This window comes from Myiozetetes cayanensis, unplaced genomic scaffold, assembly GCF_022539395.1.
Source record: "Myiozetetes cayanensis isolate MyiCay16 unplaced genomic scaffold, myiCay2020 scf10, whole genome shotgun sequence".
Lineage (NCBI taxonomy): Eukaryota > Metazoa > Chordata > Aves > Passeriformes > Tyrannidae > Myiozetetes > Myiozetetes cayanensis.
The window spans coordinates 7,631,308-7,655,511 of record NW_026086605.1 but is presented as its reverse complement, the minus strand read 5'-3'; the positions used below and the strand labels follow the sequence as shown (position 1 = coordinate 7,655,511).

The following is a 24,204-nucleotide window of genomic DNA, read 5'->3' as shown; positions in this document are numbered from 1 at the left end:
AACATCTCTAGCTTTGCAGTGGGCAGTGGTGTAGCTGATTCCACACATCTTGCTTCAGCCCTAATCTTCAATAGAGTTTTGGGAGTCTGAGATGTAGAAAGCAGGGATTTACTGATGGAAGATAAAGTATTCCAATTATATAAGAAAACGATGTATATGTAGCTAAATGGCTATGCATATTTACCATATGAGTCCTTAATGTTACCAAGATGTTACTAAGTTTCATACTACTTATTTTTAAATCTGTAGCATTTTTGTTATTGTGGAGTTAAAAAGCTTTCCAACTAATGCAGATTTACTCTGTAACTGGCCCTCTGGGGTTTTTTTTTGGTGTCAGAACGGTGGTATGTTGGTTACTGATGAGCAATAATTTGACAATAAGTATATTTTTTATAAATAATAATAGTTCTTTTTCTTTTTAAAATAACCATGCCTAATACCAATTACTAATTTAAATTGTGTTACTTGAAGTCTCTTTCCAATACAGAGAATGAGAGTTGGAGTTTGTATTCTGGGTATAAAAATGAAGTTTATATTCAGTAGGCCTAAGATGTGCCTTGCAGTAAAGATGGATGTGCTCCTTCAGTTCTTTGACATTTCATTGTACAAATATATAGTTTGAATTATTTTATATTTGATTCATTGCTGCATTCTATACAAAAACCAGTAATAAATTGCAGAAGTGTTTTAGGAAGCTAAAGAAAGTTCTGTGACTGTAATTTATTACAGATATCCGTTCTTAGACTAATTAAAAATGGTGTCAGGTAGTCTGTGGTTTCAAGTAGGTAGCCATGATAGAACATGAATTTAATTTCTTACCTTAAATTATGAAATATTTTTAGTTGTACAAAATAACTTCCGTTCCTTCTTGGAAATAAATGATAGTGCACAAATTAGGAAGTCCAAACCCTGTGCACCCGCTTAAGATTTGTAACCTAAAACCCCAGTATGGCAAAAAAAAGTGTGAAGCGATAGCACCACGTAAAGTTAAAGAATCCTTTATAGGAGTTATCTCAGTGTGCAAGAAAATGTGCAAGAGGGAAGGCAGAGGTGAGTTCTGACCATGAGGGAACGTTCCAGCAAGAGGCAGGCTGGGGGTTCCGGACCAGGCAGATCCATGAGCAGCCCTTGGAGCTGTAAATGCAGTGCTGTCAGTCTGTGACAGAAATATCTAAGGACTCAAAAACCCTCCAGTAGCAGAATAAGGCCCACTAACACTCTGTTGAGGTGTAGCTTAGACAAGAGATGGACAGCTCAGCCTCGAGTGTTTCTGAGCAGGAGAAGCTGTTGAGATTTGGGACGCCTGGGAAGACTTTTAACTTGAGATGTTGTAGACTTTGAAGGCAGATATTCCAGATGACTTTGATTAATTTTTTTTTTTCTAAATTTTGCTCGAGTCCCATTTGAGGTACAATTTGGGAGGCATGACTATCAAAATTCAGTGATAGAAAATTCCTCGTTAAAAAAATATTAATTTATTTTGGAAACAAACAGACTTTGATTGTGGATGGGAGCAGGTCCTGGCCAGCTGTCTCGGTGGCTTCTCTGAGTGTTTTGTTTTCTTCAAGGTCATATTCTGTTATGTACTGCATGTCTGGGAAATATGCATTTTTAAATAGAATTTCTATAGAAATCCTAATAGAAAAAGCAGAGTTATATGTGTACTACAGACTACTGCATAAAGCACCAGGATAAAACACTTACGGGAAGATTGCTTGGAACAATTTTGTGTCATCTTAGCAACATATTTTAGCATTGTTTTCAAACTTATTAATCATCTACTTATTTGTCAGTGTTAAAAAAAAATGGCTCTAGCTACTTATCATCTTGTCATTTTCTTTATGCACAGTATTTTCAAAAAATTATTCTTAACATTTATGAGATGCCAGGAAAAAAATTCTTTACAGTAACTTTTGATACACACAATGAATGTATAATACATTTAATAGTAATATAACATAACCATTTTGCTGTGTTGCCATTTTTTTTCATAAAAAGACAACATCCCAAACAGTGTTCAAGACTAGAGAGTATAAACTATCTGCGCCTCAGCCAGGTGGGAGGTCCTCCAGTATGAAGAGAGTAGGACAGACTAATTTGAGTTTTTTTGCTTTGAAAGCATCTGTCTCTGTAAGAGCTTGTCTTTTGTAGTGTCATTGTGTAACTTGGTACTTTTCACCTGTATTTATATACATGTGTGTACATAAATCTACTCAGACTGTTCTTTGAATGCCTTCCACGTAAACTTTGACATCTTTGCATTAACCATCCTATCTGCATGCGCCTCAAGAGCTTAAAAAGAAATCAAATGGGTATATTGGGGATTTTTGTGTTGCTTAAAAGAATAAAAAAATAACACTCACTAGTGACTTGTTGACACCTAAGTTATATTTGAAGTAACAGGAGGGTAGTCCATGGTGTTTAAACCTTGCTGCTCAGAAAATGTGATTATTCTGCTGAGTAAGTGACAGCTGAGATGTGGGGGGTTGAGACAAGAGGCCAAGGATGGCACAAGTCATTACTTCTTGTGTCTACAAAAGAGAGACATGAGAAAGATGTTAAACTCATCATGGCAGCAAATTGAAAACGGTCTCCTTGGATTTTAGGTTCTATCTAGTTTTGAAAGGTGCCTAATTGATATTTTTACAGTTTGTTTTCTCTGGCACAATTTCTGCCTACCTATTCAGCAGTAACAACTTTTATAGCATTTTTTTTTTGTCATGACCCTCCGTGGAGGAACTGAGACTGATTTCCTTCCTTTCCTGTCTCTCCAAAAGAAATACTGTTCAAAGAGGACAAGAGGAAATGACTTCAAATTGCACCAGGGGAGGTTTAGATTGGATATTGGGAAAATTATTTTTCACTGAAAGACTTGTCAAGCGCTGGAACAGGCTGCCCAGGGAAGTGGTGGGGTCACCATCCCTGTAGGTGTCCAAAAGCCACGTGGATACGGCACTTGAGTTTATGGTTTAATGATGAATGTGGTGGTGGTGTTGGGTTGATGACTGAACTTGATGATCTTAAAGGTCTTTTCCAACCCTTATGATTGTATTATTCTGTGAAATATTTAAAAAATATAACTAGTTTAACCGGTGTAGTCATTTCTTTATTTGCATTAACATTATCTGCTTCTATGATCAGAAAGTGGTGATGCATGTCCAGAAGGATGTTTTACTGGCCTGTAGTAATAGCTGGTTTTAATAGCACAAAAGCAGCTGTTCCCATCTATTAATCTTCAGTGAGCAATGACCTGATGCTTTGCTCATATCAGGTATTATTTAGAAACAAAAGACGGATGTTCACAGTCCAAATTAATATAACATAATACATTTCTATATAAAATGATTCTATGAAGAAAGCAGAAAAAATAGAATATCTAAGTGTTGACTCTCAAGCAATTAATCTTTCCTCCTATTGAGGCTGGCAGCCATATAAAATTGCTCACTGAAGTCAGGTAAATTAAAAACAAGCTGGGTTACAACATTTAGTTTTTTAATAAACAGTGTGTGGAGAATAAAACTTCACTAAGACTACTTAACACCCCCACACCCAATTTTCTTCATTTTTTTAAAAGGATTTTCTCTTGTAAATTTTCAAAAATGGGGAAGGATGGATCCAGCTGCATGAGTCTGCTGCTACTAGAAGCCTTTAGCACAAGCAGGATGCTATGAGATAGGAAGTTCTGGTGGGGATCACCTCCACTACTCAGAAGGCAAATTCCACCCCTATTTGCAATGATATTTTCTTCTTCAAGGTGTTTTATTCCAGTACATTTAACCCTGATTCCACCTGTGCCAGAATGCTTTTCTCCTGTGTTGACCATAGAGTTCAGCACCCTCACTGCTGAGAAACTAATGAGGAGGACAAAAGATAAGCTCTATCACTATGTGGAGTTCTGTTGATTAGCTTTTAACAGAAAATATAAGAGGGTATTCACTGTTTAACTTGATATCAGACTAGAGGTAAATGGATAAATTCTACTAAGGTTGTAGACAGCTGAAAATTTGGTCTTTTATCTTCTACAACACACTTCTGTTTCAAAATACTCAGAATAAGCACTATTTTAAGAAAACTCTTTTCTCCAAAGGTGATTTGAAAATTTATTTTCCTTCCTTTAACGAATGCTGTTTACTGAACAGTGTTTAAAATAGTCTGACCACTGAGTAGATAAAATGTGCCTGTACTTGGGCTTAGTTATGAACTTAGGCGAAGTTCACTTGAATCAGAATATATTTGAAATAAGTCCTGTGCTACTAAACCATAAGTGGATTGCCACAGGAAAAACTTAATTGAGGAACTGGGAAAAAATTTTTAAAAATTACTGTTTCAGTTATTATTTTGACTGCCAAGCAAAATGTGCTTCTCAATATGCTGTTAATTGTTGTGCATATATATAATTTTACTTTTTGCTAGATTAGACCTGTATTACAAAGCATGATTTCTAGCACAATAACTGTAGATTAAAACAAAAACCTTGAACTAAAATTAGGAACCTTTTTATAGATATATTTGTGTTATCTGTACAAATATATAACCTACTTAGAATAATCTTAAGTGATAGACTTGGAGTTACACTTCAAGGAAAGTGTCAAGTGTCAGTAGACATTTAGATGTCTATAACTTTATGAGAGTAAAATAAAGAAGAAACTGTTTAATGTAACATGATTAACCACCAGAGAGAGATTATTTAGGTGGCAGTGGGATTTCATAAGGTTTTGACAGGATATCTGTTCAGCATATTTAACATTTCTGATGTTTTTCCTTGACTGCATACAGAAGGCTTTTATAGTAAGTTAAGTTCTATCCCATCTTGAAATTCCTGACCATTAAAACTCTTTTTATTATCCTTAGCAGTGATTAAATTAAGTTAGGCAAATTGTCTTTTTTATAGAAGAGATTTTTTTTCTTGCCTAACTAAGTTTTCTTTCCATCCTGCACAACCACTGTGTAGTCAAATCTGTAGTAACCAATTTTATTAACTGCAGTTTTGTTCCCTAAGCCTCATGGTTTACACTGTGTTGCTTTGCATAAATGCAACTTCACTGTCCAGCAAAATTAATCCGAAGTTGCTCAAGTGGAGTGAGAGTAAGGTGGCTTTTTAAAAATAAAAATAAAAAGGCAAGGCTCTTTCTGAGGTTATACAAATGTGCAGAGAATTCTGCATGTTTAATAAACTTAAACTAAACTCTCTCTTTTAGATTTACTATGCAACAAAAATACCTGAACTAGTAAAAAGAATAGGAACAACTTGTGGTATCTTAATCTGTTTAAGTAGCAGGCATTTTGTGCTTATTCAGCATCTTTTCCTGAGGACTTAGAATTCAGGCAGCATTTAATTGATCACCACTTATTACTTTTACAGATATTGCAGAGATACAGCAGTTTGATTTATACTATATTCCTTTATCTCTGTGCTTATTTTATCTATTTGCAAGCATTTATGATGATTCTGTTGCTTTCACTGATGTTGGTGATCAAGTCCTCCTGCATGCTGGTGTGTAACACAGTTTTTGACAATGATGAAAGAATTACTCTGCATTCTTATTTTTGTGAGGGTTTTTTTGAGGTTCACATGCTATGAATTTAGTTTATGGGGTAAGGGATATTTATAATATTTATTTCTGGTGTGCTGTCCGAGCTTTACATCAGCGTGTTCGCCTTGCTGATGAAATGTGACAAACCATCGGTTTCCAAAAGATGTTCCTGGAGAAGATAGGCAGGGCATGATTTAGGATCTTACAGCTGTCCATAAATATACTGATTTTGTTAGGCTCTTATAAACAAACCTGTTTCACCTTGTATTGAAAGACGTGCCAAGAGTTTCGTGTAGCTCCTATGTCTGGCTCAGAAGATGCTAACCTGCAACTGAGGGCAGGCAGGTGTAAATTGGAGATGACATTTTCTTACATCACTGTTACTTGATCCTCAGGTGAGCATTTGACTACAGCCAGTCTTCTTGTCCCACATGCAACAGAAAAAGAAGGCATTTTGTTTCTTTGTAATCTCTATATCTCCCCTTTAAGATGTGTTTTGCATTGAAATGGTCATTTCTTTTCCTAAAGGGGTCTTGGAAACCCCCTTCTGACTGTTGCAAAAACAGGTTTTGAGGTATCATGGAATTCATTTCCCAGCTGACTGAATGAAGATTCTCAAAAAAACTTGTCATGGCGTTTCTTTTTGATTGCAGTTGATTCTGTCTTCATTTTCTGAGTGCTAAATGCAATACATCACAATGCCAGACCACATTAGTTATTTGAGGGGAAAAAAACCCCTTGGCTTGCAATTGAATACATTAAAAATCAGTCCCCTTTTGTACCTCCTAATGGCTAAGAGAGGGAAATGATTTGATGACTTCTTTACATTTTGTGGCGTTTTTGCCTGATAAATTGTGGAAGTCATTTCTTTTCTTTGGGCTTTTACTCTAAATGACCAAATAGACACAAATAGTTGCAATCACCAGTTGTTGACTTCAGATGTTTTTCACCTAAGATTGGAATGGGCTTTTTCACATTTAAAGCTGCTATGAATAACTTCTGAACGATTTTAAATTGTGTTGCTTTTCATACTGCCTTATAATAATTTTTTTTTTTTTAATAATTTAGCAAGTAATATGTTCTCTTCAGAGAGAGGGGAAAAATAGCAGCCTTTTGATGAAAGGAGGTTTTTGGCCAAATTTCCAAGATAGTGAGTAGAGAAACTACTGTCTTTGTCAAGAAAAATATAAAAAGACACAGTTTAATAAATAATAATAAAAAAAAGTACGAAACCTTTTAGTGTCTAAAAAAGTCTTAAACACTTCTCAGTTTAGATATGCAATGATGAAGGCATCCACTATCATCACTTTGTATTTTTGCTTTAAAAATAACTAAACATCATAACCCACTTTTAGTTTTTTACTAAACCTAATAAAAGATTTAGTCTGTCAGCTCTGAAATTACTTATTTTTTAATTAATTCTAATGTTATCTTATGTTTTCCTGTGAGAAATCTCTGACAAAACTAACAGTAATTTAAGGAATAATGTTTTGCATCTTGCACGCCTCTGAAAGAAAGATCTCTTTAAATGCTTGGATGCTTAAAGAACCATCCTATACATCTGATAAAGTGTTTGGTTTTTGAGTTGGACTCTCAAAATCTGCAGCTCAACCTACTGTAAAATTTGTAGGCTATTCATTTCTTAGTAACGTATTATATTTAGAAATGAAAAGAATAAATAAAAAGGATGAAAAGGAAACTGATAAGTATAACGTTATTTTCTCTCCTAATAAAGTGCTCCTAATAAAGTTTTCACTGGAGTTTTTTAATTTTCTACTTTCACAGTTGGTATAAAAGTTTCAGTTTTTCACACAGACTACATGGAGAAAATGAAATTGGTGCTACTGTATTTCATGAGTTTACATGGAAATGCTTTGGTTCAGCATGGGTTTTTTTGGCAGAAAATTCTCTCCTTTAGGTACATTATTCCAAAAGCAGGCTATAAAAATTCTGTACTGTGGTTCAGTATTGGCATGAAAGATTCAGGCACAGCAAGAGTCTTGTTAATTGTTTAAGATTCTGCTCAGTTCCTAATGAGAAAAAATATTCTGTCTTTCACTGTTAATCTTCTGTGTTGCATTTTCATTATCTACTTGTATAAAACAGAATTATGGTTTTCCAAGTTGTCTTTATGCTGTTAGTTTCTGATGATTAAAGACAGCTTTAGTATCATTGTTTGAGAGGTATTTATTACAAATAAACAACAAAAAAAAATCAGTCCACTTTTCAGGATGAATGCTTTAAATACAAGAAATAATGAAATACAAGCACTGCAGAGCTATTTTATCAGGGTAAAATTGGCTAAAGAATGAAGACAAACCTTTAAATTGTGACGGTTACCATAGGATTGTGTTGGTATAACCAAAATAAATGTTGGTTTATGCACGAGAAAATCAACCTGTTTACTGTTTCCCAGGGTTTTTTGGTTTTGGTGTTTTGTTTGTCTGTTTGTTTGTTTGTTTTGGGGGGGGCAGTGGTCTGGGACAACTGCTCAAAAAGTTGTGATGTGAGGAGCGTCTAACTTTACAAAAATGTCTGCTAGGGTGATTTGGCAGACCCGTCTTTTCCAGAACAAATTTATATCCAGCATTGGTCTGGTAAAATGCTTATCTAATTTTTACGAATAGTGGGAATAGCTGATCTTGCTTTAAATGGTGGTTGGTGGTTGATTCATGCATATTTTGCCTATGCAAATTCCATATCTAGTGATATAAATCCTGAAAGTGTGTCTTTCTTGTTTACCTTTTTTCTGTCTCACAGTCCTTAGTACTGTGTTATTACACATGGTATTTTCTTTCCTGTGCTATTATGGCACTATAAAAAATAAATTGGTTTGGAGATCAAGGAAAGATAAATCATAAGATAAACCAAGAAAGATTAAAATAAAATCAGTGATATATATGTGAAATTAGTCCAATAAGACTGATTTATTATGAAGGTTAATTGTGTTCCTATAAAATGACAGTTCCATTTTTTGGCATGTTCTTTCAAATAGCACATTTTTCCTTTTTTTTCCTTTTTTTTTTTTTTAACTTTTATTTTTATTGCTCGTGGCTTCATAGAAGTTCTTGAGCTTCATTTTAATGCTGCTTAATTAGTGATATTGCAGAAGTGTTATTGGGCACATCTGCCTGCTTTTACATTGCCTGTCTCAAAGGTTGAATGTATGTATTTCCTATAAAGGTAATTGTTGAATGCTCAAAGTGTATCAGGGGCTTCTAGCTAAATACACATTTCTGGAAAATTAAGTGCCTAGACAGTTTTGCAATGTTACTAATGTAGAAAATAGTCTCTGTGGGGCAGTTCTCATATGAGTAGACTAATGGATAATATAGGTGAGCATTTACAGTGAAATTGAGCATTAAAGTGTTAGATCTAACATGAGTTTATACTTGGTGTTTTTTACTTAGACTATATCACTTTTTTTTGATGCAACTTATGCCTTGCCTGTTACCAGAATTAACCAAATAGTACAGCTCAGTATTTGATACCACTGTCACAACTTCCTTTTAAAAACATCAGCAAGGTGTCTTCAAGTAATTATCCACATGCAACTACTGGCTTAGCAATCTTTCTTGTGAGCAAACGTATTAAAGTGCCATTTATAGTGAGTTCCATTTGAGAGAAAAATTGTTCTTGCAGCTTTGTGTTGGAGATGGGGGCTAAGCAATAAGTATTTTTAAATTCAATTGTTTAAAATGCTCGCTTCATGGAAATAGTGGCGGGGATCCTTTTGTTGTCAGCATCAGCAAGAACATTTGTATGCTGAGCTAGCAACTCAGGATCAATCTCACTGTGGATTTATTATTAAATAAATTCGGTAGTGTTGTGATTTTGCAGTATGCATTTACTCTACTGGATTGTATTGTTTTCATATGATATTTCTGTTCCACTTAGAATCTGCGTGTTGTACAAAAGAGTATCGTGAGCTGCTATTTCCCTAGAATTAGAGTACATATTGCTGGGGTGGGTTTTTTTCTTGACGTTTTAAAGGCTCTAGTGACATAATTTCAGTTAATATGTTAAAAAAATAACATAAATAGGTTTAAATTCTGTATTTGGATGATGTTTTTATTGTATGCCATAGAGTATTTATTTATTTTAAATAATTATTGATAAAAAGTTTACATGGCAATTAAGTGTTTAAAATAACTGTTTAAACCAAGGCACGTGTGTGATATGCCCCATGTTGGGGATGAATGTACACAGTAGCATGGGAGGACTCTTGAAGTTGGGCTGAACTCACTCAGAGTAGTTTAGTAGAGAAAAGCAAGTAGGAAATATTAAAAAAAATACATAAAGAGGAGTATGGAAATATCAAGGTAAAGGAAGGATGTAAATCTCTTGTTATTGTGAAATCAAATGCAGCTTTAAGTTAATATTTATTAATTAATAAATACGCTTCATGTTCAGAATTTTTAATTTCATTTTTGTTATTCAGAACTAGGCCAATGGAAAAAAAACCTGCAGTGAGACAAAAAGAAAATGGCATTTAATATTTTTTCCACTGAGTGTACTACAGTATTGTCCTGCTTCTGCTACTGCATTTGTTTGATGACATGTATTCACATTTACTTCAGTAACAGCAATAATGTTTTATATTTTTGGGGTTTTCTTTGGTTACTCTCCACACAAAGAGCCACAGATGGGTAGGAAACCATTTTTCATTATAGGCTTGTAAGCCTGAGATTAATTAAAATATGCTTTCACTGCTATGAAGCAACAATTGTCCAGATGAGATTTTAAAAACGTAAATGCAAAAGTGTTGTCCTTTTCCAAAGTATTATCCAGGGAACAGTTAAATCACTAAGAAATTACTCTATTAGAGTAATTTATCTTCATCCTTTAATAGAAGAAAATTAGCTGCTGGGCTTGTCAGAGCTAGCTGTTTCATTGACAAAGGATGCAGAAAACAAATGTCTGAGACTTCTGAACTCCTCATTTCTTCTCCTCTTCCATCCATACTGACCTTAGCACTAGAGAGGCTTCATGTGTGTCATGAAAATGCAGGTGAGGCAGAGCAGCCACGTTGGTGTCTTTGGTGATGTGAATCTATCCTTTCGGGGAGAGAGACCAAATTATGCATGTATCTTTTATTTGTGTGGGCTGTGAATACAGACAGGTCAGGATTTAGACAGGAGTTTATGGGAAAATTAATTTCTTCAGATTTTTCTGTTAGTTAATGACTCTCCAGAATCCTGGAAATTCCAAAGGCAAAGTGTAAAATGTGATGTGGTTTAAATGGAAGGAGTCTCCTGGCTGGTTCACCTGTGGATTGCTGTGTGAGTGAGCACACAGAACACTAAAGGGCCCTATATAGGTGCTGATTTGATTTAGGTGTCCCTGGGGACAAGTACTGCTGAAAAGTTTGATTTATCCATCATTTCATGGACTGGGTATACAAGTCATGTCTGAACTGACAAAGGAAATGGTTTCCCACAAAGTCTCATACAGCTACATCTGTTACTTTTACTCTATAATCCATTTTTACCCTTTTTTTTTTTTCTCCCAAGAAGGTGATAAAGATACATGGTGACCAAAGGCTTTTATAGTTTTGCACTTAAATAATTTCACTAAAAAAGCTACTCAAGTGAAGGAAGTTCCACTTTCACATTTGTGATCTACTTCCTATTAAGTGAGCAATAATTGTGGGACTAATCAATTAAGGTTAGTTGGCAATAGCTTCTATATTTGTCAATATACTGACACTTCTTGGAATATGTTTTGGAATTCACTCTTTTAGTTCCTTTATAACTTTTGTGCTGTCTTACAATGATTCATTGCCATTAAGAGCAATTAACCATAATCAGAATAAGCTGTTAAGAATATATTCTTTATTTTCCACTGAGAGTGTAGCAAAGATTGACACCATTAAAATTAACTTTTGTGAAGAGGCTTTTCCAGCTTAAAGTGCCTAAATAACCATTCCACAAATGTAGAGTGGAAAACATGAATGGATTTAGGAAAACATAACCGATTATATAGCAACAACACTTCAATGAACACTCATTGTAGACTTTCAAGATGACAGCAAAATTACAAAATGTAGGACTCTGTGGTAACTGTAGGTATTTTTCAGGAGTGTTGTGTTATGAAAGAGAGAAAAACATCACACATCACTACGTGCTGCATGGAAATTTCTAGTATGTGTTTCTTGCAGACACTTTGAATGCCTAAACAGCTCCTTAGTAAGAATTGCTCCTTCAGCTTCAGCTGGCTACTTAATAAGCTCTGAGGGCTGAACAAACCACTGAAGTCCTGACATTGACACATTCTGTCAATACTATCTTACATTTAATTGTGGTTCTGTTCTATTCCCTTTTTTCTCTAGTTGTCTTGGGCTGTGGCAGACAGGTGAAAGTGTGTATGGGATGGGGCACTCACAGAAGGATTCATTATGTGCCATTCCTTATCAGTAGAATAAGAACATTAAAACTCAATCTCTCTGACAGCCATTCAATATTAGATTGTAAAGTCGAGAATAAACTTTTATCTTATAAAGGTCACCACTTAGCAGGACCCCATATATTAAATCTTTCATCTTAGTCATAATAAAAACTTCAAGGAAAGCATAGTACGATCATCAAGGTAGGTTCAGAGTTACTTTGTGTTAAAGAAAGACTTTGAGTGTAGTGTGAGTATTTGCATTCCAGTAGGATGAGGGGATGTACTGACACATTTCCCAGAGAGACAGTAATATGTTTCGGACACTTGGTTGGGAAAAAAAGGTGACTGCCCAAAGAAGATAATAATTCAAATAAACATGGGTAGAAAAAGCAAAAAGAAAACTGAAAAGGATTGGAAGTGTGAAGGTTTGTTTTGAGGTGAGAATCTCTGAGGCAGCAAGAGTGGCAGTCAGCAGGCCACTGTGGAAAGAATTACTTCAGCCACTGAGCTTAACAGGGAGTACAGTAATGATGATGATTTTGTGATTCTCCTTCTGGTCAAACTTCAGGAGCTTGTAAAGTTGCCTGTTTCTTGCTGCTATGACATTCTTGTTGTAGGCTAGTAGTATTAACTCTGTTCAAATGGTTTCAAAGTTCTCATTTTGTTTGCCTTTGTCAAAAGGAAGAATTCCAGTGATATTAGATGTTTTACCAAACCCGTGCTTTAATTTGACGTTTGAAATGAAATGAATTTTGTCATTGGTTAGGATTTCACCCTGACCAGAGAAATACCTATTATTGATAATTTGCTGTCTTGAGCATTGAAAGAGTAACTTTTAATGGCTATTCTCAGACTGCTGTTATTTATGGTGTGGACGAGAGCCCTTAATGACACATGAATAATTTTTAACTCTGCAGAAAATAAACTAAATGATGTGCAAGTGAAATTTTCTGGAAAAAAAAAAAAAACAAAACACCGCACAAAACCCCTTATAATTGAAGTAGTAATAGATATATATTTTAAGGCAGCTTGCAGGAAATGTGTGTAGGATGAAGTATTAAGATCTATGAAAATTCCTTTAGTTCTAAAGTGTGATATGGGTGAAGAAATCTCATTTTTATGTTTTGATATTACAGCTTGCACATGCAGCGGACATGCAAATATATGTCACATGCAAACAGGAAAATGCTTCTGCACAACTAAGGGAATCAAAGGAGATCAGTGTCAACTGTGAGTACAATTAAATTTAGTCCAAGTATATTGCAATTCATGACTAGTGTATAATCACTTTTTCCCTGTTTGTTTTTTGTTTGTTTGTTTGTTTGTTTTTTATAATTTTGTGTCTGACCTGACAACATTTTAGTGGTGAATCTGGTGTTCCCTACATTTCTTAGGCAATTTCAGTGTTACTTACACTTTTGTTAAGAATTACATCACAAATACTAGTAGTGTTTTGCCGACACTGCAGACTTAAAAAGAACAAGTAACAAGAAACTGGTTATCTGTAGTTGTCTTTGTTTTTCTTAGGTTTTTAAAAAACTGAGGTAAGTAAAAAATTATATGTGAAACTGGTAATTATAGTCAGTACATTTGTCACATATCTTGATGAGAGTCTACAGTTATAAGATTTTTAGAGTAGTTTGGAACCTTACTAAAAGTGTACAGTGTTTCAGACATTTCCCCACAGCTTTAAAGCTAGACCAGAGGAATGTGTAGACCTGTCATGGAAAGTACAATTAGTGTATCTTGTTTTGTACTGGAACAGCTTATTGTGTTTAGAGGAAGAGTTAGAATAGATAGATAGAGCATAAAAAATACAGTACTAAGAACAATAAAGTACTGAAATGGAGCAACTTGTCAAGTAGGAAAAATAACACATTGAAGATAATCATGAACAACTTTAAATATGTTTATTTCAGTCCATTCTATCCTTTTATTCAATAGGAACCTTATTCCTTTCACAATTATAGTTATTTTAATAGTATCTGGCAAAAAAGTTATCTTAACAATGTTGGTTGGAACTGGGAAAAAGCATATAAATACAGCTTATTCCTTTCCAGCAGGGAGAGGTGCCAAAGGGTGATGTTCTGCCTGCCACAAGGCACCCACTCTGACCAGATTTGGGAATTTGTCTTTGATACACTTAATGAGCTGGCTTGAAGCCTACCTTGAATCCTTAATGCTTTCCTTGATAAATAGGCAAGAAACAGGAGTTCCTGGTGCAGAGGCTGTGTGTATATTCGTGAGAAAGCTGTGCTGGCAGGTGTACTGTTTCTGTGCCACCTCTGGGACTGTCTGTCCAGACAATTGAAGAGTCTCGGGATGAGACAGGAAATCAAGATTAGGACTAAACGATGCATTTTTATAATGACAAAAGCTGGAGTGATAACGTCTTTGAACTCTGAATTAAGTCTTCACTGATAAGTTTTTTTCCCCTCTTTTTGTGTCTAAACAATCAGTTCTAGATGCTAATGAGTGGTTTGATTACCAGCATGCTGTGGACTTCTATTGATGCCATTCTACCTAATGACAATGAACGGGAAGAAAAACCCCTCAACTGCCCCTCAACTTTGTAACACCTGAACCACAAACCCCAGTTTCTTTGCTCATAACTCCTATTTTCTACCAACTACCCTTCAATTAAGGAACTTTTAATAGACCTTTTCCCCAGTCTGTATTTCATGTACCTATGTTGTTGTTGTTTTCCTTTGTCTTGTGTCCATTTCATCATTTGTTTTCCCACTCAAATATGGAATTTTCACTTATATGCTTTAGTTGTGCTGCTCGGCTCTATCAATCTGCTGTATTGATTTTGTCTGTTGTACAAAGATTCAAAGATTCATTTACTGAACTAGAAAAGAAAAGGTTTTCCCAGTCATGAATTTTCCTGATCAGCAATTACAGCAAATCCACAAGACAGAGGAAATGGAAATTCGAATTTTGACTTTTCAAGGGCAAACTTAAAATGACAATTTCAGACTGAAAATGTCTTGTTATTTTTAGATTGAAAATCCCTGTTTTGTCACATCTAAGGCAATCCCCTTCTAGATTCGTACACAGAGCAGTCTTATCTGAGACAAGCTGAGATGTTAAAGTATTTGATATTCCAAATGTTGGGAATGTTGATATGAGGTGGTTTTTTTTTTTTATTCATGCTGAGTCCAGTCTTTCAGTTTTCAGTTTTCTGTTAAAATTTGATGTGCCTGTTACTCCATTACTTGGGATATTTCAAGGAGAATTCCAGCAAAATCTATCACTTAGATCTCGGTGGGTGTAGCCACTGGTTCTTGTCTTATGTAACTACCTGAAGATGTTAACTTTCTTCTGTAAGGACAGGTTACAGCCCTCAGCTAGTTCTCAAAGAGCTGGATCATTAGCTTTCTAAGGAGAACAATAAAATAAAACTCCAACTTCAACATTAAATATATGTTGTAAATGTGCTAATTTTCTGTTCTACATGTAGTAGTTATTGCCAAATCTATCAAGGATTTGAGATACTTTTTTTTTTTCTTTAATTCATGTTTCTGGCATCAATCATTTTTGCTTAAATTGCAGCTTTCATTTAAACAATATGTCTAATATCAAAGCTTCAGAACATGACCCAAATGCAGTCTAATGGCTTAAACTCTCAGAAGGCACTTGAAACATTTGAGATCTCAAATTTGAAGAAAAGTAAAGTGTGGGTTTTGGCAGCATTGTATGTCACTCTCAGCCTTCTTGTTGATTTTTTTTTCTTTTATGTATTTATTTATTTTTTTTCTGCAGTAGGCTTCCTTTCCTCTGCTTTCTCTGCTTTACTCTATTAAGTATATGATATGTAAAGTTCATGAGGCTCTCTGGGATCTTTCAGAGTTGCAGGCTCTCTGTAAATGAAGCTACACTTTTTGTAACCATTGTTACTTCCAAATGTTACATTTTATTCAGGAAGTTGCCCAACTTTGTAAAGATAGAGAGTAACTAGGGTCTGCATGTCCTGCATCATTTCTAGTAGGCAGTGTTCTCAGGGAAGAGAGGAGAATGAGGCAGTGGTTAAGGGAGCAGCTGCAAACACCTTGTGGAGAGCTTTTGGTACTTTATTGTGGGTCAGTTGTGAACGTCTGAGATCTGGAGGACACTGCAGTATTGGTATTGCAATGTAAAACTGGTTCTGTTAGCAAGATATCTCTTGCCAGGAGCTGCATTAAAAATGATACCTGTGATTTTCTCAGGTATTCTGTTCCCATGAAATGTGCCTTTTATCTTTTTGAACTCAGTGCTAATTATCAGGAAAACAGGAAGCAGTTTGGGCATGAGGGTTTCTCTTTCGTGAGAATTCAGTAATTTTGCTCTTGGCTTCTAACTTAGGATCTTCCATAACTGACTGTATATGCACATATAAATAAGTCTTTTGACTTGGCAAGCTCAACAGACCAGAATTCTCTCACCACTGGGATTTAGTTGTTTTCTGAGGCTTTTTATAGTCATTACTCCCTCTTCAGGCTACCTCCAAAAATGCAAAGTGCAGAGCAAAACAGATCTTTCTTACAACTTTTCAGACTCTCTTGGCTGTAAAATAGGAATGTAAGCAGTGTCCCTGTCTCTTCTGCCCAACTGGTTTATGTTATTACACATGCTGGATACAGGTTTAGTTAAGTTATATCTGCTTGGTTTCCTATTTGAAAAATACATTGTGCTGGATTTTCTTTCAAAATAAGTGAATCAAAATACCTTGTTTTTAAAAATTGTTCCTCCAGTGCCATGGCCATGCAATTCAGTGATTGGCATTTGAATAATCTCTTTTTCTTGGTGCATGTTATATCAGTGAAGCAGTGGAACAGGGCAGGCTGCCCAAGTCTTTCACAGGTGACATGCCAGTGAGACCCATTTTGAATTCCACTGCTCAGGATGCGTTTGTTATAAAATGCCAGTAATTTTTGGTGCTGAGTGTTGCTACAGTTCCAGTTGTGTAGGGATGTATAGGTGAGGTGACGCTTCTATGTGCTGTTTTTATTATAGTAAAGTAGCAGAGCTGAAAAGAATAGATAAGTTTGCAAGTTCTTTAGATCTGAAATAGACCCATTAAGATTTAAAGCTAAATATAAGCTGCAGACAATTATTTCTGCCTTCAGTTAGATACTGAATCTGAGGACTGAGATGAATTTAGGAGCGGGAGTGATGCTAATGTTTACCTGTACAGGAAAAAGAGAAACAGGCATAGACTGTGTCCTGTTGGAGAGTTACTGGGAGGAAGAGATGAAGGGAGGTCATGACTACCATAAAATTACTTTATTATTGAGCCTGGTTTTCTGTTATCCAGCAAAGTTATAACCTGAGTTATAACCCCTAAGGAAGGGACAAAGGGCGTTTGACTTTACATCTTGCCTAGGACTACCTTTAAAGGGGAATTGCACATATCTGTGCAGTTGCACCATCCCTTGGCATTGCTTATTTGAGAAGATGTAAAAGGAGACTGGAGAATTTCTTGTAAGACAGTACTGTTCAAATTCCAGAAAAAGGTTGTAGGAGGTTGCTGACAGTGGAGACCAAGTTCTTTGCAACATGTGGTTCTACCAGCCATTTGTCTCTCCTAATCTGCATGAACATAATGCCCCCATAGTCCATTCTTTCCGTCCATATAAAATGCTGGGGTCTCCAAAAACCATAAATACATTTAGTTTCATTATCATTGTCACTAACTTGACTAACTCTGTTAACCATGGATATAATTATTCTATTCTTTTCATGGTGCTGGTGTTGGATTACAAACTGTCATTATTCATGGGAGCCATAATTAACCTCACAAATCACAAATTGTCATGTATAGGATAGCATTTGTGAATTACTTTAACAGAGTAGTTTTTACTATTCCTCATTAATGAGCTGCTGTGATAAAGCCAGGCCCTGTGTGCCTGATCTAACTATTTTACATCTTCAATATTCACTCTACTTGCTGTCGGATTCCAGGTATTTTTCAGATAATACCACTTGTCCAACTGTTGTCTTGTATGTCTCACACCTGCCCAGTGAATATTCTGATCCAACCATTTCTGGACAGAGAAAGTGTTTACACACTTAGTCCAACACATGGCTTCAATCTGTGACTCCCCAGTCATACAAAGCTCATCTTGGGGACAGTAAAGGTGGCTTAGAAGGTCTCCAACTGTGTCATCCCACGGAACTGAAGTGCAACCTGTGTGCTGTGTGGGCAGCTGTGGGAGTTATTCTGGATTTGGGAATTCTGCTTGAGCAACTGAGCATCAAACAGTTTGGTGGTAGATAAGCATTACAGCTCCCGTGGCTCTTTGTGGGTTTGGTCTCTGATCCACTCAGTTTGGATACTTTTCTTGTTCCGTTGCATCCTCCTCTTAAGGAGACAATGAAGTCAGAGTCTTCTCCCTGGGCAGTTGTCCCTCTTTGAAGTCTGTTAAATCTTTCTTTACAGACTTTACACCACAAAACTAACTCTTGGAGATTTTTTTTTTTTTTTTTTTAAGAATTAAAAAGGTAGCTTATTTTTTTCCTAAATCTCAAAGGCGACAATACTTAATCCTCCATCACCTCCTAAGCCAAACCCACACTTCAATTTTTGAAAGTCAGAATATTTGCTACAGGCAGGGGGGAAAAATAACATGTATTTCCAGTGGAGTATGAAGTTAGTTGGCCCTTTCTACTGCTTTGGTTGAAGATAAGTGGTTCTCTTGATAAAATGAAAAGAAAGTAATCGATGGCTTTCCTGGCTACTCATCCTGCTGTCATCAGAATAAAACCCTCATCTGAGTTGTGACTGACAAACCCAGATATTTCAGGGACTTCTTTTTAAAAATTCTTCTATGTACTGCTCTGTTGTAACTGATTAAATTCAGTGTATGCTATGTTGCAGTAACAACCTTCTACCTCACTATTATTCTTGCTGACTACTGCTATTGGATTCAGCTTTGGACAATTATCTATGGAGCATAAGGAGGAAAGTGATATTTCCTTTGTGGGAGGGGAATATTTAAGGAGATTTAAAAAAAAAAAAAATTGAGTAAACACTCCTACAAAACATTATGGAGGTGACAAAACATATTCAAGGTGAGAAAAAAAGTGTTGCTAGTACAGTTTTTCCTGGACTCTGTATTAAACCAAACAATTTGACATATATTATTCTCTTTGCCTTCATGAAAACACAAACACTGCTCAGCTTTAGCATATGTGCACATTTGAGGAAACAATGGTATCAGAGTGATTTTAATTTTTGGTCTTCCTAAGGAGATCTCGGCTACTGTATGAGAAACGGCTCAACCTTAAAAATGCTTTATCAGAATGTTAGGTGTCATTACTGGTCCTTTGTGCTGGAAAAGAGCAGAGGAAGAAAGCCAAAGAGTTTCCTGGCATGGCTCCATCCTTACTGATCACAGTCTGTATCAGCACCTTAGACAGAGGCAGTTTCTCAGTTCTAGGGACAGGGGAGAAGGGAAAGAAGTGAAAAGAAGCAGTATTGCTGTCCCCTTCATCAAAATTTTTTTTTCTTAAATTAGTTTTGGCTGATTATTTTTGGCTAAACCATCAATTTTCAGTTGTTTCACAAACAAGCAGGTTCTTTTTATTAGTTTTCAATTTAGGTATCATTCAAAATTTTGAAGTTGTGACTGAAGGCAAATAAGAAGTCAATCAGGAGACAAGGCTGAATGTCCTTCAGGTTCCAGGAGCCACAAACCCAAATATTCACGTGGAAAAGAATTGTAAGCACATACCACTCACCTCACAAGGAAGTGAAAGCTTTGTGAATATATCAAAGAAACCTTCCCCTTCCCTTGACTTCCCTGGACTCCCAGGGAGCCTGCTGAGTGTGAAGCTCCATCCCAAGGTGTCCTGCTGTTGGTGCCTTGACTTGCTCCCACCACAAGCCCTTTGGATTAACCAGCTGCTTCTTGCCCTGGTGCAAAGCAGCTGCTCATTGCCTTAGAAATGTGAGATGTTAAGTAGCAAATGCTGATAGACTATTCTGGTTGCTACATCTGGAGATATATTAACTGTTTATTAACTTCTTTGTACAGCTTCACTTTTCTCCTGTGGCTTCCACCAAGGATAAAGTAGATAATATTTTCTGGTAGAAGCACTTAAATATATTCTAGTAAAAATCCTTAATGAAATTTTTTCCCTGATTCATTCATGGTATTACCATATTGAGGAGCTAGCAGGATTTTCTTTTACAGCATTTTATTAGAGAGAAAGGAGAGTTGGTTCATTTTCCTTAAATGATTATCAGCACAAATGAGGTTTGGTTGGCTGAACTTTAAAGAGAGTAGAGTTCTATTGTAAAGAGCATTAAGATTTAGTTACAGACATTGATTTCAACACACTGAACTGGTGTTTCATTATGTACTGTTAGAGTTAAATACTCTGTAGTGGAAACTCCAGTTGTGAGCAAAACAAGTAGGAATTGTTGGGGGCCACAGATATATTGATACAGATAATGTGGTTTCTTCTCATTTGAAACTGATCTGTAAAAATGAGATCATTTCAATGGAACCCCAGCTGTTTCTGCACAGAGTAATTTTTGCATGTTCATGTAAATTCTGACCTTTTTTTGAGGTTTGTGGCACTGGACTTCATGGTGAGCTTATTAAATACTGTTGGATGTCCCCCAAAATCCACCTTCTCTGTTTTTGTTGGGTTTGCCTTTTTATTTTTTTTTTAATAAGGCTGTATCTTCCTGAAAGGACAGCATTCACTGAGGCACAAAGCACTGATTCTCAGTAAATGATGAGTTGCACTTATTAGGACTTCAACTTTTTAAATGACTGAAAATATTAATTTTTTCCATTTTAATTTGAAGAAAAATCTATTTAAATTGAAATAAATGATTATTTGACCTATTCTATATTTAGTATGTTTTTATATTATTAATATCCATAATTTTCTGTCTGAGATACTTGATTAAATAAAGTCTGAACTTTTTTAAAATGGATTTTTTTTAAACTATAAAATTGTAATTAAATTCCAGTAGGAAATATATATCAGAATCACTTAAGTAAATTTGTCTCTTGAATATCAGGACATCATAAAAATAAAATAAAGCATTAACATATTCCTGTCAAAATAACTATTTCCCTCACTGCTTCAGTATGTGGCAAACTCAAAATACATGCTTAATGGGAGGTGAGTTGGAGTTTAACCATCACAATATGTATTTCTTTACTCGATGTAACTGATGTAATACACTCCTCTTACACACTCCAAGTTTTCCTTCTTAAGCTGGACATAGCAAGTGTTCAAGGAGAATTTAGAATAATGTTTTTCAATAGAATCTCTTTTAAAGTTGCCATTTTAAAAGAAAATCAGGTCAAATGATTTGAAGGTGATACTGGTTTTATAATTGACAGTTAACTGAAAATATTAGCTGTTAGAGAGTTTGCTTTCTGGGGAAAACCAGGTCTGTAATACTGCAGTGAGCATTTAGTAGCTTTAAAATGGTTGTCTTGCTGATGCTGCTTAATCCAGCCAACTGATCACATAATTTTGACAAGGACTGAGCAAAGGCTGAAGGGACTGTCTCTGTGTGTCTGCTGCCAGGACTTGTGCTATCCACATCAATACATTTCAGTGGATATACTTTTTATTTCAAGGGAAAAACAGTTTTCTAAGGTAGATCCATCCTGAACATCCACATTTTCCTTAATTTCAGGGCACAAATTCAATATGCATAGTGATCCAAACATTTTATTCTGTTAAACGAAATAAATCATGAATTTGACAACATAGATTTTGTGAATCTCAGGTTCTCAGTAGATCTACAGTGCTTATGAGGTTTTGAAGCTGTTGAAAATTCCTTTATTATTCTCAGATCTTAAGATGCTGATAGAATAGTATCCATTGTGCAGTGTAGACCAGAGCTTATAATTTACATCTGATAGGCCATTAGTATGTTAATTAGTAATTGGGACAAGAGTTGTTAGAGTTGAAATAGACATCTGGTTTAATCAATTTGTCATTAAGCTCGTGCAAGTATATAGGTAGCAATGGGAAAAGAAAATAACGCTGCAAGAGCTGACAGCTCTCTACAAGCTATCAACACAGAGCTAAGTTTAAAATTGAAATAGCTGTCCTTTATCTTGCTTGATATGGATTGCTCAGTACTCAACTTTCACAAAATACCTTGCCCTGTTTTTATTTTAAGATCTATTTCCAAAACCTTACAAATAAGTAAAGAAATGAAGCCACACTGTGATGAAAACCATGGTGATAGATACGTCTATCAGCTTCAGATTGTGATATTTATCCATTTTATATAGTAACAAAGGGAAGAAAAGCAGGTTTTATGCAGCAGTAAGGAAAGGCTAGGTCAGGTGGGTACTGCAGACACTACTTGTTAGAAATCTCCTGGTGATGATGAACTTTTCTTCCCCTTTTATGGTCTCTAATAGAAGTAATATGCATCTTCCTACTGCTGCTTTCATCTTCTGATGTCTCTTTCAGTCAATTGTATACCTTTACATATAGATGAAAATTTAGCTGCAATAGTTCTATTTCTGGTTTTAAAGTTAAAACATTTTGTTTCCCATTGTTGCCAGTTATTAGTTTTAAATTGCTTCAGTAGTTGCTGAGAGTGTTAAAAGAATGCACGTAAAAGATTAAAACTATGCACAGGCAGAACTAAGAAATGTGTTTTGGTATTCAGGCATGGGAGTGAGAAATGAGTTACTTCTCACTTCTTTTTCCATGAAGCTTCTGATAGTTTTATAGACTGAGCACACCAATTACACAGAGTTAAACCCTCAGTCTGAGGAGCCTGCCTGTTCCAGCAGCCTTGTGTTCTGCTGCACTTGGATGTGCTGACATCCAGAAGTCAGGCAGGTTTTCTTATACATTGAGTCTTCATTCCATCCCTTCTTTCCATCTCAACTCTGTCTGCACTTGCTGCAGAGGAGCCCCTGATCTCATGCTTGTTGTCCTCAACAACTAAGTCAACAACTATGCTGTTGTTGAAGTCCTGTTCTGTAGTTGAATGTATCTTCAGCTAAAACTCTTTAGTCACTGAAATCTAATGTGATAACCTATGCTCTTATTCCTCCTTGCTGCAGTTTTGTGTATTTGAGAGGAATATTTGTTTCATTCCTGTTTAATAATCTGGAGATAGACTAGCTGGGATAATGAATTCTGCAGGCTGAACATACGTAAGCACATATGTTTACAAAAACATCCTTTTTTTTTTTTCCTTCTTTGCCTTCATTCTTAGCCTGCGTTATCATGTGAAAGACATAAAATAATCAAAACTTGAAAGGACAGTAAGTTAAAATAAACATTATTACTGGAAACAGTAATATCTGTACTATTTTACCTTTTATAATATAAACTCAAAACCTATGAAACCAAAAGCAAATTCTCTCTCATATGGAAGGTATTTTCAGGGAATGGCAACTGATAAGGCAACAACAAATAGCGTAAGACCAATTCTCTCTGTACTCACCAGACAAAAGATAATAACATTTAAATATTAGAAATGGTCCCTTATTCTTTTCTTCTTTTGTACCGAATAATCACCATTAGGAAGTATAAAATATAAGTTAAACTGTGTAACCTTTGCGTGCTTTGAGCTCTCAATATTTTTTTTTCTTGTAGATGTATTGAAAAGTAAGCGGTATTCTTTATCTAGCTTACTAGATAATGGGGCTGGGGAGCTTGATTACAAGGACATGAGTCAATCCAAGAACCCTGATGATATCCTAAACTTGAACAGTGAAGCCTGAGTGCTTTATTAGATTATCACTTCAGAAGGATTGACTCACAGATTTAGTTCTACATCTCCATCTCTTGTTTTTATATTACAAGAAAAGGAATTTTTCAGCAATTTAAGAAAAGAACAAAGTACCAGAAGAGAGAGTAAATACCTAGCTAGGAAAACAGTTTTAAACGGTGTCAGGAGTCTGATTCAGAATCAAAGCAAACTTATAATCACATCTGAAAAATTGATCTGCCACAACATTTTTCTATCAGTGTTGCACAGAGCAATGATAAACTTAGGAATACTGAATTACAGCAGGAGGCCAAAGGGAGAGCAGTGAGAATGGCAAAACAACATAAGAAATCTGTCCAAAAGGGCTCACTGTCCTGGAAGAAAAGTCTTTGGGCTGCTCACAGAGAAGTGATAAGAATTAAAGGGTAAAGGAACAGTCAGATATGCTGAAAGAGATTTAATAAATCAGATTTCATAAAGAAGGTTTAACTTTAAAAAAAAATATTTGTCCTGGAAATGAGTTCTTACAAGATCTGTAAGGAGATAAGGGCAGCAATTACTTTCTAACAGATGCTGCAAAATGAC

The 24,204-nt window shown here is 35.6% G+C and overlaps 1 protein-coding gene across 4 annotated transcripts in view; it reads left to right on the top strand.

Moving 5' to 3' along the window:
* ATRNL1 (attractin like 1) overlaps nucleotides 1-24,204 on the top strand; it is a 462,818-nt gene that overhangs the window by 127,457 nt on the left and 311,157 nt on the right. For all 4 annotated transcript variants that reach the window (XM_050337075.1, XM_050337064.1, XM_050337088.1 and 1 more), the window contains exon 20: nucleotides 13,058-13,151. In XM_050337075.1, the coding sequence (XP_050193032.1) occupies nucleotides 13,058-13,151 (94 nt within the window). The remainder of the gene's footprint in view (nucleotides 1-13,057; nucleotides 13,152-24,204) is intronic.